General features: G+C 40.6%; 1 protein-coding gene across 2 annotated transcripts; it reads left to right on the forward strand.

Annotated features, from left to right (window-relative positions):
* Window positions 1-6,957: 6,957 nt before the first annotated feature.
* LOC137790711 (P2Y purinoceptor 3) lies at window positions 6,958-19,177 on the forward strand. Of its 2 annotated transcripts, none has more exons than XM_068585183.1 (5): window positions 6,958-7,008; window positions 7,191-7,275; window positions 9,308-9,463; window positions 15,727-16,157; window positions 16,325-19,177. In XM_068585183.1, exons 4-5 carry the CDS (start codon window positions 15,736-15,738, stop codon window positions 16,995-16,997), a joined length of 1,095 nt encoding a protein of 364 aa, XP_068441284.1. In that variant the 5' UTR covers window positions 6,958-7,008; window positions 7,191-7,275; window positions 9,308-9,463; window positions 15,727-15,735; the 3' UTR covers window positions 16,998-19,177. The 2 variants fall into 2 exon arrangements, with proteins under 2 accessions (XP_068441284.1, XP_068441285.1); XM_068585184.1 differs by having other exon boundaries at window positions 9,381-9,463.
* The last annotated feature ends 1,217 nt before the right edge of the window (window positions 19,178-20,394 follow it).

The raw sequence follows: 20,394 nt of genomic DNA on the forward strand, positions 1-20,394 counted from the left end.
TCTGCTCTGGGATGTTTTGGTCTTCATGTGCCATCAGTCCGACCTTTGCGACCCTCACCCAGCTCATATTTAACTTTACGATTGTCTTTTTTTAGTCTAATTTGGAAATCTACATTTTTAAACACTAGATGTCGCCCGTGACAAAGTCTGGAAGTGGCCACACTGGTTCAAGGCTTTGAGCCAAAATTTTTAATGAATCATTTCTAAGTGTCATTTACATCTAAGAATCATAATTGGATGTCATATTTTGAGCACTAAGATTTTTTTTTCTCCAGATCCAGACATTTAAAAAAAAAGAAGCAATTTTAGACAACAAATACTGTTTTTATTTGATTGCTAATAAGAGTTTTTTGTCTTGGGCCATGGACCAATGCCCTTAAAAAGGGTAATTCTTGTGGATGCTCGGCAGATGGAGAGCATTGGGATAGTAAAGTAAAAGACTCCCACAGTTTTGTTTTTTAAGGTGGTGAAACTGCTTCCTCTTTTCACCTCATTCCTTGCTTCTCACTTGTTTCAATTTGCACTTAAGTGGAAATGGACAGTTGGACTGTGGTGTGTTATCTTTTTTTTTGGGAGCGGGTGCAAAGTTGTCTTATCTTCTTTTTTGTTTCCACTGTCACTCTGTCAGCGATGACATTTTTAAACGTTGAAAGGTTATCATTTTTAATGCAACCAGAACCATTCATAATGCCCTTCCTCTCTATCTTCCCTCTCTTCTTTTTGCCTTGCCGTTGCTAAGTCTTAGTTATTTTCACAAGAATAAATTAAAACACTACTATCACAGTGCATAGTAGGCTCTTAAATGTCTTTGATGTTCTGCTGCAGCTTTTTAATTTTGATTTTGTCAGAGATATCTTTGTTTTAATTTGACTCTAAATGTGATGCAAAAAGTGGAAATTCCTTGTCTTCCAAAAAAAGAAAAACATACTTGTATTCCCCTCCCCCATCACCCCTTCACCCAACCCCCTCTGAATGAGTATTAGGAAGAAAAAAAACATCTTTGGAAGTTTTAGTTTGGTACCCAGTTTGCACATGCTATGGTATATCTGTTACCGTAAGGTTGTGTTTGAAACTGAAGCCCAACGTCTGTTCAGCGTTGAGAGAAGTGAACTGTATGTTAGCTATTTGGTCCAGAGTGAAGGACCAGCGTCAGGCTTGTGATATGAAGTGTAAATCTGTTTTTAATTTTTATTTCTTTTCTTTTTTTTTCTTTTATGATTTTCTTATTTTTTTGTTGTTGAGGTTTTTTTTTTTTTTTTTTTAAGATCAGTTAGTGATCTAGTACTATAACTAAGCCAAGTTTGTAATTGTATATTTACTGTAAAATGTAGAACATTGAATAACTATTAAAATTTTCCTATAAAAGGAAGATTGTTTTGTTTGACCTTTTTTTTTATTCAGAATTGATTCAGATATCTTTTCTTCCCTTAATCTGGAAACAAATGTCTTAATAGACATCCCATGATAATAAAATAAAAAAACTCAAATGTTTACCCAGTGTGAAAGACGTGTCCTATCGTCCGAAAGTACATCTGTTTATGTAGTATTTACAGAAGTGATTGCACAACAACGTAATCCATGAAAACACAGCGCCTGCTCTGTGAAAGGGGCGTGCTTCTTTTTATGTTTGGCATTTTGTAAATCTCTGCATGAGTCACAATCTCCATGGAAGATGTATTATACATCATAGGAAAATATTGCCCTTAAATGGGATTCACACACATTTCCCTGAAAGTGTGTGGCTCATCTTAATTTTATTTGTCCGTCTCCAACGAAAGACAAGTTTGTTCCAATGTCACGCAAATAGGAAGCTAGAGCAGCTTTATACATGTTGATTAGTGTTTAATTTGGGGTGAGAGTATATTGTCAAGTGTCGGAAAGGTCAATAATCTATTTTTAACTGATGTTCCATTTTAGCAAGTTAGCAAACATGATTAAATTATGCATGACATCCACGGATAAAGGTTGGTCAGAAGAAAAAAAAAAAAGATGTATATGAATATGTATGCATGTGTATCTCACACGATGGATCCAACCTCCACACCAGACATACCTTCGATGTCTTCAACAGAGAGCCTCTGGAGGGGCTGAGATGACGGCTTTTCTTATGACAGGAGGGGTTGGTGAGTGAAATGTGAACCTGCGTGTCCGAGCCTCCTCACAATACCGACTTAAATACGTAAATCGTGTTCTAGAGTTCCCCATTGATGACACATTAAAGAGTTGCCGCCTGTGCCTCTCTTTGTCCCGTTTCAGGAACGGACACACACCGACTGAGCGTTCATTATTGTCGTTCAAGACGAAAAAGCACAAAGTGGCGTTTCCTTCGTGGCGAAGAACACTCACTCTTTCACTTCTCGGTACATTCATCTGCAGACAGCCGACTGGATTGAGCAATACTGAGCACCACTCATCCAGATAAAAGCATTGAACAAACACTGACGCACACACACACACCTCTTTTATGGACAATGCCCCACCAAACACACACACACACACACCCTGTTGCATGTCATCATGTTTTAACGGTAATCCATTTTATTTCAATTATTAAATATATAAAACATCAAGAAGTATTTTGCAGTCAGATAACTGAGAAACGTGTGTTACAAATTGAGTCGCATGCAAAGTGCTTGTACTCTCTCTGTTAACTGGTCTTATCTGGTTTATTCCTTACTCAACGTCATTCATTCACACATACATGCAGGCTTTCGGAGCTTTAATCGATGCCACAGTATGATCATTCCATCAATCTGAACACATTGAAATCACTACAAGCAAGACGATAAAAATGTCTTGCTGAGAAAAAGCATGGTTTATTCCTTTTTAAATTCAACCGTCCCTTCAAGAGGTAATATGTATTTCTTCACTCAAGTCTCACTTCAATGATGAAGGATTTTCCGATTTAGGCATATTCATGTATGTAAAAGAGTAAATTAATACGAGCCAACATGAATGAAACGGAGTACATGTATGTAGCATGTTTAAAATAAACGAGGAAGAGCATTCATTTCTATGTAACATGTCCGATTGTAGTTGAGGCCACAAGTGTTGATGATATTGACCATAGTACCCATAGATCAGGGGTGTCAAACTCCTTTTAGTGAAGGGGCCACATGCTGCCCATTTCGATCTCAAGTGGGCCGGACCAGTTAAATCACAGCATAATAACGCATAATTAACGGCAATGTTTCTCTATGTTCAAATCATTGGTGAAAGTTTTTGGATGATAAACTCTATTTTAAGGACTTTCAACAATTACCTAGAAACATAAAGACCATAAATTCAGACATCAGCCGTCTGTTTATCTGCCTGGGCGCTCCTCTGTAGATTCCCTCGCTTTGTGACACGTTTGTGACGCCACTTTCATGACGTGATCCATGTTTAACGACTTCTAACACAATATCAGTGCTCACATCAACTGTGACTGTGGATCAATGGTTTGCATGTCTGTCGTGTAAGCAGAGGATCAGAGGTTTGAATCCCAGCTCTGCTAATTTTGTACTTAAAAAAAAAAAAAGTTTTCTTTTTTTTGGGATTGAACAGCCTGGCGGGCCGGATGTTTGACACCCCTGCCATAGAGGCTCCTTAATGACTAACTAATGAACTAATGACTTGATTCATCCGCTGGGATCCTGCAGGCAACACATGGCCCACAGCTCCAGATAACGACTCCTCCTGCATCAGTGCGTCTGCAGCTTTAGCTCTGCATTTTGTTTCTTAGTCCGTTTAGCTTTCTTTTTTATTAAATCGCAGAATGTTTTTTCTTTCTGCTTGATGTTTGTTAATCTTTTGCATGATTATGGCAAGTGTTACTCATGTGTTGTTTTCTCCCAGTCAGTATCTTTATAAGTCTGCCAACAGAATGTAATCATACAATCAACAAGAGATCATCTTACAATCACCTTTAATAAATAAACATTTGTTTTGTTATTTTTTATACGCCGCTATTTCACCATCATTTTGCTTCCTATATCTGATAATAGAATGAAGGAATCTCACTTCCTGCAAATTAACACCTTATAAGAACTTATCTTGAAATTAAGTTTGTGTCTCTTCTCTCCAGTTTCTTAAATAATAACTCATTAAAATATATAACTGGCTCTGCACGCTGCAGGAACATTCAACCGACTCAACCTAAATACACACGGCTCTTTCAGCAGACATCTGGCGAATCATAACATCCTGCTGGAGTGGACTTGCTCAAGCAGTCCTGGGCAAACTGTGCACAGACACATAATCATACGCAGTAGCCCTAATGTGAGTCAGTTGTTTCAGGGATTTTAAAGTTGGTGACAACCTGAGGAAACCAGACGCATCACATTCTGCCTCGCAGGGCATTTCCAGGCTCCTGATGGCGTGTGAACGTTTGAAATGAAGACTTTAGCTCAAGTGTTGTACACAATCTTAAGGGTCAGCAGAATATTTTCCAAGAAAAATGTTTTGGGGGGGAAACCACACACGAAGACGTGACAGCTATCACGTGAGCGGTGCAAAATAAAAGAATTTATGGTGTCGTCCAATCAAAAGTGTGTCGGTTGCCTCGGCCGTGAAGAAAGCAGAGATGCGCCTGAAATTAAATTCCTATTGTGGTATTGTGATGCAACTTGCATGTCTGAAATGCACCACAACAGTCCAGGTTGGTTTGTGCAGCACACTTCCAGACTTCTGAGGACATGGCTTTTGCTAAATAAAGACCAGGTCCACTCTACCACAGCACCCCTTCACAAGGACGTGTTTCACTTGAGCTTTTCTTAAAGTTTCGCTATCGCACAGGACAAAGAAGTGAGGAGGCCTGAAATGACTTGTTGAATCAGAGCTGTTTCAGCTCTTACGATACTTCATAATCATTACAAAATTTGCTGATTAAGCTTTGGGCAAGTAGTTTCTGAAGGGAACTGAACTTACTTCCCTGTATGCACATGTATCTGTTTCAACATGTCTAACAGACGGAAAGCTAGCTCAGTGCCTTAAATCATCAAAGTGACTTGTTCCTATTCCATTTCTTCATTCTTGCTATCAGTTGTCTTACATGCGTTATATTTCCTACAGTTGGCCATAACATACATACATTTAAGCTATTCGGTTCATCATATCTTTACACCTGTGAGGGACTTTTGTGCCGCATCAGTTCAAGGTTCAGGGGGTTTCTATGTGCAGATGTTTTAGTTTTTAGCATTTTTAGCAGTCCTGTCAGTGTGTGCTCGAGGATAGGATAATGGAAGCCAACGTCCTTGTGTCTACTGACTCGGTTCAAGTGTCTGACAGATAATCAGTGTTCTTGTTTTTCTCCCAGGCCCAGGAGTGGCTTCTTCCAGTGAACACTAACCTTGGCTTGAATTCAAGCTCATAAACAGGATAGTTATGTGCGTCCCTCGCATGAGCAAAAACTCTAAACTTGGACTTTTTGGGGGATTTCTTAATCAACTCTTGAGTCAATCCTCATGAATGTTTTGTGATCCATCCCTTACCGTTTTTGTTCAGGATGGTCTGAACCACAGTGTTATACGGCGCCAGGCTTTGAATCTGACAAATCAATCATTCATAATCAAACTCAACAAGCGATTAAATATAGACGAGGGTAGAACAAGAACAATGGGAACAGACAGTTCTCTAATTAATAAACTTACATCTGATACTTTGCTCATAATTAACCATTGGACTTTGAAAGGCTGATTTAGTGTAAGCAACTGGCCATAAAACTGAAGAAAAAAGCGAGAATACATAGCTTATAGCCTCGAGGCCTACAGCAAAAGTTTATATAATTTGAAAGCACACAGTGGTTTCCTTCATACATCAGTCTCTCAGCCTCCAGATGGGTTCTAAAACACAGCCATTACTTCACTAATACACTGTTGTCCTACTGTTGACTGTACTTAGACCCGTAGCTCGTCTATACTTAACGTAATAAACAACAATAAACTTCCATTAAGTTTCTTAACAATGCTGCTTGAGGCTGAAGTCTATGTAATAATTTTTATAGTGCTTTTATTATGGTGATCTTTGTAGCATGTATTATTATGACGTGTATGTATGTGTTATGTCATGGGATGTGTGCTATACTGTTATGTAATTGTTGATGCTGTTATGGCTGAGGATGTATTGTTTGTTGTCATTGTGACTGTCAAGGCATTCATGACGCACCGCAGAGTCCAAGACAAATTTCCCTGAGCGGGACAATAAAGTTTATCGTATTGTATCGTACATTGTTACTCAAAATAGAAATGTCTAAAATACGCCACACGTATCCGGTTATTTATTAGTTATTATCTTTAAGGACACGGCGCATAGGTGCAGCAGCTTCAACCATTTCCTTTCACACGAAGGCCTTTGTTCAACAGAAACACTTTCTGTGCTTTTTGGTTCTTGTAGCTTATCAGATGGACTTTTAGCCTGATGGAGACCGGATGTTGAGCAGGAAACAGCAATGTTCCCACATCAAATACAAGAACAATAAAAGTATCATAAAATTCCAACAAGATGAGACTCAACCTCTACACTAGTCAGTGGTGTTTACTAAACTCTGCTGGTCATGTTAGATGAGCAGCACATTCCCTTAACACCACCAGTTGGCGTCTGTGAATGTGGACTTTGATTCCTAAATCCTAAAGAGTGGCCCTCTTCATACAAAGACCACTTGCCAAAGGGGTTAACAACTTTAATCAGTATTCATTTCACACAACAGGCTCCTTGCTGACGCTTCTTAAAGGTCATTGACCCTTAAAAAGTGAATTCCGCCCATTAACATGAATCCTAAATATTGTTGCTATACTTACAGGTAATTATATGACTTTTGAGTTTTCTTTGAACGCTTGTTTTTAAAGCCCCGAGACTTCTCTGCACAACCTTTTCTTGTGCTGTCGTGTTCCGGCAAGCACATCCATGAGGCGCGAGACTCAATGCGCGTGCGTGGCCCAGTTGGAGCGCGCGCAGTTGTGCAGCGCCGCAGCAGTGACCCGCAACACTGTGTGGCGGCAGCGTGCAGCAACCGGAGCGACTTCACAGCAGGTTGGTGTGGAAATAGAGAACCAGAAGTGGTTGAAGAGAGCTTCAAGAGAGCTTCAACCGCACGTTTACTCGGCGTTGAGGAGAGAAAACAGCTCATAGCGTGTCGATAGTCATTTATTTACACTTGTTTCCCACAAAGGTGTTTTTTTCCCTCCAAGCTGAACTGCTCTTTGTTGTTACAGAGAGCTCAGGAGCAGGACCCGTCCTGTACCATGGCGTCAACTTGTTGACGTTGCCACCTATGCATTTGTTTTGCTGTCACTCTGGGTAAGTGTGTTCTTGTTTCTTCACAGGGTTATTACCTCTTTTGCGAAAGGAGTGACACATGGCCCTGTGTGACTGAGCGCGGCTTTGTTTTGCTACAATCATATCTACATGTCATGTTAGCTCTATTTACAGTTTCACCGTTTTGTTGGGACTTGTGAAACATGTCTGCATTGAGGAGGTGTTATTAAGACACTGATCGGAATAAACCACTCATACAAAACTGGGACTAGAACACGTTATTGAAACGAACCACAAAGCCACCAATTCTGGCAAATATCTTTGTAGATCTGTGTCTGTGAACTCCAACTTGCTCTCGCCAAATGATGGAAATCCAATAAGACAGAACCACAGTGCCCTCTGGCAAGGCGTTAGCCTGATGCCAGCTGCACAGTGGCCCGCCTCAGGGCAACAGGGTTTCTACTGCGCACATACCAGGTGGGAATATTTGTGACAGCATCTATGTGATGCTTTGCTTTTGCAGAACGCTCACAAGGAAAATGAAGCCAGATGATAATCAAATGATTAGCCTCAAGCCATGAAAAATGTCATAAAATCAATTCTGGGAAACTTCCACTGTTCCCACGAATTTGTTGTTGTTTTTTCAGCTTGAGCAAACACGTTATACTTGTTGACATCTGGGAGATATATTGAAATAACGGCTTGTTTGCAGAAGTCTGTTCATTTGTAAATCTTGAATTATTTATTTCACTTTTCTTGTTCCATTCTATGCATATCACGAGTCACGAGCATTAAGAACAACGGACCAGACCTCATGTTTAATGTTTGATTTGTTCTTATTCATGGATCATGTTATCTAAGGAACTCCATTTCAGCAACACTGTAGTGTTACTCATTATGAATAATGTGTCATATTGATGAATGTGCTGTAACTTTATTACGTTATTCACATGACATCCATTGCTATTGTCCATCCAGGGAGAGTTTTTCCCTGTGAAAGGGTTTTTACCATCTTTATTTAGGGGAGTTTTTCCTAATCTGATGTGAGGTCTCGGGACAGGGATGCTATGTGTGCAGATTGTAAAGCCCTCTGAGGCAAATTCAGATTTGTGATTTTGGGCTATACAAAATAAACTGAATTGAATGGAATTATGATGACTCGCATTTTCACAGATATGAAGCACAACCTTAATACCTGCATAAACTATGAATACCCAATACCAGTGCAACGTTTCACAACACTGGGCTCGCATTGAGAACGGAAAAGAAAAGAAAAGAAAAAAGAGAAACAATATAAGACAGCAGGAGATTAAGTTCATACTTTACTGAGAACATACAGAGACAGAAAGAAGCGTCCTCATTCGATGCCATCAAGTGACAAAAATATCGCTGTCTGCCCAATGCTCCCACTCACTCATACAGAGTAGATTTCCTTACAATTACTTTAAAAATTGTGTCGGAGAAAGTGGTGAAAAATAGCTATCCCAGTTTCCCGGGGCAAAGGTGCCATCTTCAAATTGTCATTTGTTCAACCTGCGGTTTAAAACCTATAAATATGGAGTGTTATGTCACATAACAAAGAGGAACATCAAATCTTAATTTTTGAGAAGTTAAAAATCGGTATTATCTTTTGCATTATTGCTTGAAAAAACCACTTGCTTCCTATTAAGTGCTGTCATTTGGTCATTTGCTTGACCTATCTCGAGTAAAAATGAGTAGTCACATCACAGACGTACCAAGCAGGAATGTTTGGATGGGCTGTCATGTGTGAAGACCTGGCTCACTCGCCGTGAGACTTTGGCACGGTGGCCGTGTTTTTACTGAAGATTCCTTTCTGCCAGGGTCAGCCTGGGAACCGACTAATGTAACCCTTGTGAATAGACACAGAGACGGAGAGGTAAAGAAAACACGGCCCAAATTGTTTCCAGGAAAAGGTTAAGCGCATAGTATTGTCTCCTCGATTAAATAATTAAAAGCTCGGAGACGGCCGTCCCGAGCATGCCAGCCAAGTCTCTCCTTAAAATTGGTCATTCAATGGAAATGACCCAAGATGCATCTGGTTTTTCTGGTCTAGGTGCATCAGGGAATCAGTCAGTGATGACATTTCTTTTCGTACTGTCTCCATGGTTCCCTGACTCTGCTTGTAGAGCTGCATTGACATCGCCTCTGCACCACGGACCCATGACAACATCCACCACAGTGCACCGGCTAACTGCCACCTGCCACTCTGGTAAGCTTTGCTTCACCAAAAGTGTGCATTACAACACCAGTAGTTACAGCTTATGTTTGGGAAAACATGTTTTTTCTGTCAACATTGAAAAGAATCAATAACAATTATCATTCAAGAGCAAAAACAAGAGCCGGGTCAACAATAAAAGCTGGAAATATTTGCCTGTCCCCGGGATGTTTGTGCATTTTTGGTAAACCTGTGTTATTGTAATGACAAAGAGGTGTAAAGGACATAAGAGAACGTGTCCGTTTGTCTGGCTGCTGTTGCATCAGTGTGTGTGCACATGTGTATATTGTGTGTACGAAGCAAAACAATCGTTCTGCATACATTTCTTGCAAGTGCTGTTGCAGTGACGTCTCTTAAGTCGTGCAGTGATTTAAGTCTGGCTGGCATTGCACTCATTAATAGTAGGGGAGGGGGGGGGGGTTTAAGAAGGCCCAGATCCGGTGGAAAAGTTGACCTCAAGCAAAAATCCCCCTCATCCTCCCTGCCACCTGAACCAGAAGCACAGTGTCAGAATGAGTGAGTGAAGTGAAATCAGTCTGATGATCATGAAAGAAGGAACCGAGAATGTTTAGCGCCCGATGCTCTACTCTCCTGTCTCTCCATTTCATGTGTTTCATCAGCGTTGCATTCTTTTCCTGCGTGTGTGGCAACAGCTTGACAAGAGTCACACGCAGACCAGCCAGAGCTGCTGTCTATCAGTCTTTACAGGCCTGATGAAATCATCGGTCCAAATCCTCACAAGGACAAGCATCAACATGATTTTGGGCTACAAGTTACAACAAATGATTTACAACAGAGAGCTGTGCACTGTCACCTCGCGGACACAAGTGTGATCCGTGTCAATTTAGAAGGCACTCCTGTCCATCTGTACGTTCCAGTAGACTAGAAGTAACTGGCTTTTGGTTTCTACTGGATTAATGCTGAAGTCTTCGGTCCATATTTGTACTTTTAACTACCTCTTCTGTGGAAATCAAACAATCAGTGTAAACACATCAATTTTCAGAGAAATTCAGTCCAAGAGTGTTGAGGATCAATTACAATGTGTTTGCTGCTTTGTATGTGGGAGATGGAGAAGTTGTCTACTAGGACCGTTCACTGATTGTGGTCGAGTCCCATGCAACAAGCACTTGTTTTATACTCCTTGTGTGTCTGTCTGTCTGTCTGTCTGTCTGTCGATCTGTCTGTCTGTCTGTCTGTCTGTATCTCTGTTGAACACCAGCCTTCTTCCTCTCTATGAGTCTATTTATGGTGCAGCTGATTGGTTTTAAGTGCCTCCTGTGTAATGGCCACATACAGTGCCTGTCCTCAGGATGGATCGAGCCTGCACCGTATTGGATAAAATAATTAGTAAAGTGTTTTCACTAATGAAGACAAATGTCTATGGCATGTGCAGCATGCAATGATGTATGTGTGTGTGTGTGTGCGTGTGTGTTTATCCACTGTCGCTGCATACATCTAAGTTGGGAAAATGAAATAATGTTTGTTGTTGATCTCAGTGGAGAGGATGTTTATGTTTGTGTGCATACATGTTTTCTACATGCAAGTCCATGTCTCCGTATTTGTCTGTACAGAAGTTGAATGTGCTTTACGGCTGAATTCAAGAGGGTTTTCGTGTGTGTGTTTGTGTGTGTGCATGTCAGTAAATGAGCTGTATTGTATTAGACAGTGAGTATTAGCGAGCATGAATCATTGCTTAGCATAGATCACAGAAGTATGAGGGATGAATTGTGCCCTGCTCTCTCTGTCCTCATCTCAACATTTTTCTCTTCATTTGTGTGTTTTATAAGAGAGACAGAGAGTGTCTGTTTGTACAGTATTCAGTAGGAGTCTGTATGTCACAGTGCTGGTTGATATGGAGAAAATCAAATACACCTCCAGCAGACGCAGAGCAGCGAAAGTATTGATTTTCATTCGTCCAATATTTATTCTCTCCACCAACATCAGCCCATTTTGCTTTTAAATGTTCTACTATTTTCAACTGAAGGAAAAACAGATATTTTTCTGGAGTTACTATTGTTGTTACTCTAAAGGAGTAATATTCATCTTTTTTGTAGAGTAGGAGCAAATATTCAGAATAAAATCTATTGGAGTAAAACAGCGTGACCAGAGCCACTACGGTCCCTGCATGAAACTTCTCGCTACACTGCAATGAGCTGACTCGACTCACGTGACCATATGCTGGGTTCAAAGGCCCCGATGGTAACGAAACCCCATGCTGAATAGCAATACTCATTAAAGCTTTATACGCCGTGTTTGATTTATGTGCCTGTTTGGGTTATGTTGAGTTGTTGATCCTGAATTACAGTCGCAATCTTGCATTCGAGGTATATAAATAATCTTCGTCACCCTCAGCTGTGCCTTTTGGCAGCCCTGAGGGCAGAACGTGTGCAGCGGCATTCCTCTCGAGTGAAAGCATGTGTGAAAGAGAGTCAGCGATAAACAGAGTGAGTGAGCGTCCCTGTCGGGCATCGGTAACACTAAGAGTGTCTGCATGGTGGGTGTGTACTTCTGGATGCCATGTCACGTTTTTTACAGGCTCAGTGCGCAGGGGAATTAGCTCAAATGGGAGAGCGCTCGCTTAGCATGCGAGAGGTAGCGGGATCGATGCCCGCATTCTCCAACAGGCTTTTTCACAGTGCAACACTGCATGCATACGTTACACTGTATCTAAGAGACTTTCTGCAGATTATCACGTGTACTAGTGGACCCAGAATATAAAAACCTTCATGAGGATTAATGACTAAATTTGTTGCCAGGCAGTTTATGTTATATTTAATCTATTTTACAGCACTTTTCCTGCTCAAACTTAGTTGTTTCGAGTTGATGGTAAAATCTTCATTTATTAGAAGTGTATATGAACATTTTAAATTCTTAAGTGATGATAAAAACGATTGTATTTTTACATAACCCCTCAACCCCCTCAAGGTGGTGCAACTGACAACTTTCAGAACATGTTTGTGTTTTCTCACAGATACAGTTTGACGAGAAGACGTAGGGACAAGTTTCAGGAAGCTTGCTAATAATCCCACAACTATGTGGGCAGAAAAGGTTGCACTGAGTCATAGATCAAAAGTAGATAAGTCTTTCACACCCATTATGACACCTAAAGGTCAATGAGCAATGTTTTAATTAGCGTTTGCTGTGTCGTGAATGGAGTAAACATGTGGCTGGAAACTACCTGCTTACAACTTTCTTTTTTTTGCTGCTGTCATTTGATATTCTTTGACTTCTTTTTAAAAGAGCAAGAAGCTTTTGCTTAATACCGACACATCATTATGTATCAGACAATGTAATTTCTTCGAATATACTGACAACAAACATTTACTCTGAAATCATTCATATAGTTGTGATTTCCAAAATGAATGCTTAAAAAAAAAAAAAAACATTTTCTTTCCTTGTTTCTCTATTACACTGCTATTAGACTAAGATCAATGTCTATTATGAAATGTATACAGCCTGGAGAGTAGCAAGGGGCCAACACTAAGCCATCATTGGCACACACACACACACACACACACACACACACACACACACACACACACAGAGCGAGTGATATAACCACTTCTAAGAGCTGTGATTGTTTGCTCTCTAGAATGAAAATATGAACTGTTATCAAACACACACAAACTCAGTCAGCGTTTCAGCACTGACATTAGGATATGTCAGTAGGAGGGTTTACATTTATGTTTTGCCTCTCCCTAATTCATTGAAAAGGAATTGACACTTTTCATTGTTTTTCCATGAACAATATCTTCCTTAAATGATATATGATTATCTGCACCACAGTGCAGGTAATGAGGTGAAAATATTCAATATGGAAATCAGCTGCGCTTGTTTAAGTTAGCACATCACAGCCGTTCTTCCTGCTTTGTGGATCAATAGTTTTCTTGTTAGGGTTTGTCAGTCACTCTATTAGGACACTTAAGGAACCCTGCCACTGACCATTTCAGATCTTTAGTTAAGTAAATAACATGTTTGGGTTTGTGTTGCTGCCTTCTCTTTGACACTTTAACTGCAAGTCGACATTCCAATCATTGGGAATTCAACCTCGCTTTTCAATCAAATCATTATCTTCCAACATCTAAGGATTGATTTTTTTTTCTTCGTTACGATTCCCGCCTTGGAGGACAAGCAGGCCTGATCACGAATGCTGACCATAAGAGCCGCCTCCAATCAAAACAAGAGCCCCCTTACATCATAAAATATGCTGCCTGTTGACAGCGTGATTTACAGAGTTAATCAGAAAGCCTTTTCGAAAGTGCAGTGTCTTCAGAAAGCTGTGTGCTTCGAGTGACTGTCACGGCGTCTTCGGGCTTTTGGATAGCCAAGAAAGTTGGTGTGTAGGCCTTTCTTGAGACAGGCTTGTCGTCGAATATAAAAATCTGAATCAGACTGGAAATGAGTCACTGGCAAATAAAGCTGACTGCGTTGCACTCTCCAAAACCTTTGTTAGTCCTCTTTGCCTGCTCATTGGCTCATTGTAGTGAAATGTGTAATGGTCCGTTGGCACTCTGCTCCATCACCCACCTCCTGTCCTTCATTCACTCTGCCAGGAATTATGAAATCATGCGTCACCATTGCTCACAACAAACTGCTCACGCGCCCACACAGAGAATCTAACTTAAAACACATACAGACCTGCCATTTTTAAAAAGAAACACACAAAGACATCATTTTTAAGCAGTTTAACAGGACACCGCACATGTACACATCTTACACACACATAGAATTTATTCTTGAATGAGTCACAGTCTGACAAGGCTTTTGAGGAAGTGGCATCAGCCAATCACTTACTCGCCCACATGCTGCCATGAAGCAAATGCACATGATTGATGTTTGTGGTGGGAGCAGTAGTGAGGATTGTTGAGGAATCTCTGTGTTCCAGACGGTGTGAGTTGTGAGTGGGAGACCAGACAGTCTGCAGTGGTTTTCGTTACAGAACTTGCAGCTATCCAGCTTCCACTTGTTATAAAATGTTGGAAGGATTACATTACCATACTTTAATGGGTGGCGGGCTGGGCCACGATTTGTTGGTGCAGTTTTTCTAGTAACGTAGCAAGTACGACCACCACTAAATACCTCGTGACCACCTTGTAACAACGATCACAGGTGGGAATTAATGCAGTTCTAAAAAACAGTTATTAACTGTGAATGTCATGGTTGCAAAAAAATATACTGTTTTGTCTTATATGCTGTCACTGTATTTTTTACAGTGAAGTTCTACTGTATATTACACTGTTTTTTTGTTTATTTTTTACAGTGCATTGGTGCAGTACTACAATACATCATGTTGCAGGTTAATATTTTACTTTAAAAAAATACAGTGACCTGATATTCAGTGATTGTTTTAGATTTTCAGCTTCTTACCAATTTACATGAAGCAACGTTTATTGTAACCATTAGTCGTAACCAGTTAACCAAAGTTTTTTTTTAAAATTCTTTCATTCTGATATAATATAGAGTTATAGAGTAATGTTTCGAGGCCCAAGGAGATTAAATTCTGCAGTAAATCACAAATGACTTGGCCACCTTGTGACCCCTCAGATTTATCCTGCAGACCCTTGTGGGAGACACTGGTCCCACTATCTGACAGCTTGTAAAGTAATAAGAGCGATACATGCTTTATATTAGTTTATATTACTTATATACTTTAATTCTAGTAAAATAAGGGTTAAAGGAAAAGTCCAGTGTTGACCGCTTCCCTGTAATGTTGAAGATGTTGATGTAAAACATAGAATACATTGTGTTCTCTTGCGCCCTCTGGTGGGGAATGTGTCTCCCTGCCTGTGTTTACTGACACTTGAATATGTCACATAGGCAATGAAGAACTAAAGAAATACATACATTTTAATGCATACACATGCATGTTGAACAGAGAGATAACTGTTTTATGCTAAATCTGTTTTACCTCTATGTTTGCTGACTGGATTTAACCTGTATTTAAAAGCATCTGCTGCATTACATCTTCCAATGACACAATGCTAACCTGGATTGTCCTTGTTAAATACACTGATAGAAATACAACGTATCCTTAAGGTGTAATTCAGGTAAAACTGGTGTATCACTGGTTGTTTGTGCCACAGTGTGTACGGTAACATCCTTACACATTTAGAATTGTATTTTAGGTGGAACTATCTCTTGTGAATTTCAATATTTCTAGTAGATTTTGCTTGTACGTGTTTATTTCAGACAATTCTTTCTTTTTTTTCTTTTTACCAAAGTTAAGACCCCGCCATGTCTCTTCCTGTCTCCTCCAGGAAGTGAAGATGCCACTCTCCTTAGGGATGGAAACCCTTGTCTCGAGAACTTTCCCTTCGGACTCCTTCTCTTCCAGCGCGTGGCCCACAGAGCCGTACGCAGCAGCAGACGGTTTCATCGCCAGCGTTAGCAACATCAGCGGAGCGGGCGCCCTGCGCTGCACCTATAAGGAAGACTTTAAACGTATATTACTCCCTGCTGTGTACACTTTAGTCTTCTTGCTCGGGCTTCCTCTTAATGCTGCTGTCATACTGAAGATATGGAAGACCCGGCCCAATCTTTCCAAAAACAACATCTATATGCTCAACTTAGCCATAGCTGACTTCCTGTATGTGATGTCACTTCCTTTGCTCATCTACAACTACGGCAGTCATGACTACTGGCCCTTTGGGGAGTTTACCTGTAAACTGGTCAGGTTTCAGTTCTACAGGTAAGATACTGAATATTGGATAATAATCTCTGTATGCAGTCGTTAAAAGTATTCCATCAGTAGTTTTCAGTTTAATAAGAGTACATGGTCTCAACCCAGTACCGAATACTACAGCTTAATACGATTGGACTTAACAGTACTTTCTTTTTCTCATTTCCCTTTTTTAGTAACATGCATGGCAGCATCCTCTTCCTCACCTGCATCAGCGTGCAACGCTATGTCGGCATTTGCCATCCTATGGCGATGTGGCCCAAGCAAGGCGGCCGCAGGTTGGCGTGGTGTGTCTGTGGAGGGGTGTGGTTGGTGGTCGCCGCGCTGTGTGCACCGACTTTTCACTTTGCTGCAACGGGAATCCAGCGAAACCGCACAGTGTGTTATGATCTAAGCACGCCCAAGAACTCAGTGAGCTACTATCCTTACGGCATGGCTCTGACCTGCCTCGGCTTCTTGTTGCCTTTCATGGGCGTGATGGTGTGCTACTGTCGGATGGCCCTCATCCTCTGCCGTCCGGTGACCTACCAGGGTGTCACCATGGCGACTGGGGAGAAGCGGGACAAGGCGGTGAGGATGATCATCGTGGTGGCGGCGGTGTTCTGCATAAGCTTCCTGCCGTTTCACTTCACCAAGACCGTGTACCTGGTGGTGCGCACTCTGCCTGGTGCGCCCTGCGAGACCAGGAACTTGTTCTCAATCATCTATAAAAGCACCCGGCCGTTTGCCAGCGTGAACAGCTTCCTGGACCCAATTCTGTTTTACTTCACCCAGCCACGTTACCGCCAGAGCACCAGAAGGTTTGTGCTCAAAGTCACCTCGCACAGGAACAAGGGCACCAGCGTTTGAGCCAACACTGGATCATGTCCTGCAACAGTATTTTTGCGACAGCGGGGTTGGATCCTCTGAGGCTGCAAGGAAGTACAAGTATTGGTTGCTGAATTTCCTTGTGCATGTTCTAATGGAAGTTCTCTTTGCTTTTACCTGCTCACGGTAGCGAAGAACCTCACCTAAGAGGGTCTAAAAATCTAGAGGTACTGGGGTGTCAAGAAGACTTCGGAAAGGAAAATTGGAGGTTGTAATCTCGCAATGAACGATCACAGCAATCGCAATGTATTCCTCCTTGGGCACTTATTGAGATTCAAGAGTGCTGCACATATAAAATACATACTGTCAGCAGACTGGGGCATTCACATCCTGCATTGTCCCCATTATCTGTTAGTTTATGGAACTGCAGGTGATGGGTGATTTGTCTCATGTGGTGTAAAAAGAAATTGTGAAAAAGAAAAAGAACGATCAAAACATACATAGTATTTTTTGGGATAAAATCCGCTATGGCATGAAGCTCAAAGCAATTGTTATTGTTTATGACTGCATATAAAAAATGCATGAAGCACTTGTGTGCAGAAATGTGTATTAGACTTTCATATGAAGAGTTCTGTGGTTTCTGCCCTAAACGTTGTAATGCTGCACTAATATGCTGGCTATGCTCTTTCTGATGGTACGTTCACTAACATGTTATCCAGTAAGGACAAGATCTCAGCCACTAGAATCAGCGATAAATTGATGCCAAGAAAACTTCCATATCCAGCTCATAGCACACTAAAATAGGCCCTCAGTCTACAATATTTTTCACTTTGTTAAACTCTCCAGTCAGCGAAGGAAACCCATTAAAAAGTAAATGCCAATATTAATCCATTTAAAAGTTGTTATCAGAGGGTTAGATACTTAAATGCTATTTATGGACTTTAAGGCAGAGTTAAATTAAGACTCAGCCTGCAGTTTTCCACTTCCTGTTCCTATATGATCCCTTCCCATGAAATAAGGATTTCTGTTCCCAGACGTCATCTCTGCTGATGAAAATTTGGTGTTGTATAGATAATAAAATAAATATTGAACAAAAGGGAAAAGAGCCCTTTATGAAAATCATCTATGCCTACTTAAGGAGGTACTCTAGAGTACATGTGAAATGTTTAGTACTTAGTACTGTTTTAATAGCTTGAACTGGATGCAATATCCTAATATGCAGAGCATACAATTGTACTTCCTTCTACTATTTCTTCTGGAGTTATCCAAAGTAATGGAGTTACTGAGTTTGTGAATTTGATTATTTGTATATACATTTGCAACTTGTCTTTCAAAGACGCACTGTGAAAAAACAATGGATACATTGGATATATGTCCCAGCTGAAGATCAGGAACTTGTGTAGCCCTCTCTGAAGTGACAATTCAATATCAAAATGTAAAACTATATCTCAAAAATATACGTTAAAAAAAGAATACATTCAATTTGCCAAAAACCTTTGAATTGCTCTGAAGCCACTGGAACTGACAGCTTTTTGGCAGCTTTAAACACATGCTTTGATTATGCAACTATGGTTTGAGTTTGGCGCCCATTTGGGTAAAAAAGGTTGTATGTGTTGGTTAAATGTGAACCTGTAAATTTCATGCATTTCAAATGTAAGCAGAATTTTGACCACAATATGAGGTCCTATGCTTAAAATGTCGGGGTCTTCTTAATGTGTGTACGTGTGTGTGTGTGTGTGTGTGTGTGTGTGTGTGTGTGTGTGTGTGTGTGGTGTGTGTGCGTGCGTGCATGTGTGTACAGCATGTATATTGAGTAATGTAGTAATATACAGTTGTGCTCCTGGCTTCAGCAAAATGTGAATGCATAGTTATTGTTGGTCTATGTCTGTCTGTCTGGTTGAGTATTTGAATGTCTTTTTATTTTCTCCACATCTGTCTGAAACATGTTTATTGTCAGTTTAAAGCGATTCAGATGACTAAACACTGTGCCAACATATTTATGTCAATCAGTATTATTTTGAACAATTCTTATTTTTGTAAAATATTGTACCGCGGAGTAGCATTAGGAATAGAATTGTATTTTTGTTATCTAGACGTAATTTAAATATATATATATTCCTTGCTTGTGTAGATGTTTTGGTTGTGGTCACAAAAGACAGACATTAAAAAAGTCACCCAGCCTATATGAATACCTTCCACTTCCTCATTCACACAAAATTACATTTTCCAGTGAAAATGTTGCCTATATATTATCTTTTTCACGACATGAAAAATTGGTTGCTCTATTATCAACTCACATTTTTCAGGACAGCACCCTGAAAATGTCCAAACTCAAGTCAACTTTTCAATTTACAGGTTAACACAATCCTACGGTCCAATCTCCCCCTCTGTCCCGCTGTCATATCGCCGTGTGTGTTTGAGGGCTCTTGAATAGACATTTGTAGCCCTTTCTGAACTCTTTCTGTCGATCAGCATTAGATGCAGACTTTGCCCAAGGGAATTACCCACAAGTCATTGCAATGTGACACGAAACACACACCTTGGAATTTATAGGGCAAAAAGCTTTATCCCAAAAATGTAATCTCAGCATCCAAACAAAATGGGGAAAATAGGGAAAAAAATCAGGTGCAAGATGTAATATTTCGGGAGCATTTAGATTACATCTCAACGACTGAACATGGCAAAGGAGCGTTTACCTAAGGGGATGCTCCGGGAGAAGCTTGGTTAACAATAACACACACACACACACACACACACACACACACACACACACACACACACACACACACACACAGAGAGAGGGGGAGCTACTACCTTATCTGCCACGTAGGCATTATATTCCACTATATCTTCACATAGCAAATATGTGTTTGCTGCTATATTAATGTTCAGAATGTTGAATGCAACTCTTAAATATTGCGTCAGGAGTTTAGCAAAAAGCCAATAGCCACCACGAGTGACCTGGCATTTAACAGGACAGCCTGTGGAGGGCGCTGCAGTCAGCTGCTCCTCTCTGAGTGAATGTGACACAGAAGTCCTCTCTGGGACAAAAGGACCTGTTAAACCACACAGCCTCACGGGAAGCACCACAGAGCGCGTATTGGACATGAGCGCAAACTTTTTTTTTTATATGTCCCCACAAGTTGAACGCTGACTCTAATTTACCAGCATCATCATTCAGTGTACCACAGTTGAGCTATTGGTTGGACATTTCCAAAGCATGATACAAATAAAGTGTATCACTCTTTGACTTCCTCTGAGTGTTTACCTCCAAAGAGACAGACATGCTACGAGTTTATATTGTTTCTTGGAAATGCATCGTGTTGAAAGTGATGTGTTCCTATGAATGTAATATACAAAAATGGTGTAGGTCTAAAATGCTTCTCTAAATATGTGGTTTTCTGTCTGATACTCCTTACTCCTACTGTCTTTTTTCGCA

The sequence above is a fragment of the Clinocottus analis genome, unplaced genomic scaffold, assembly GCF_023055335.1.
Source record: "Clinocottus analis isolate CAN_PGR_092001 unplaced genomic scaffold, fCliAna1.0.p SCAF_2, whole genome shotgun sequence".
In the NCBI taxonomy this organism is placed as follows: Eukaryota; Metazoa; Chordata; class Actinopteri; order Perciformes; family Cottidae; genus Clinocottus; species Clinocottus analis.

What these genes read in the sequence shown, in the direction of transcription:
- LOC137790711 (XM_068585183.1), top strand. Translation starts at nt 15,736, where the DNA reads ATGCCACTCTCCTTAGGGATGGAAACCCTTGTCTCGAGAACTTTCCCT. An exon ending in GTCAGGTTTCAGTTCTACAG is followed by an intron (nt 16,158 to 16,324) that starts GTAAGATACTGA and finishes TCCCTTTTTTAG; the next exon opens with TAACATGCATGGCAGCATCC.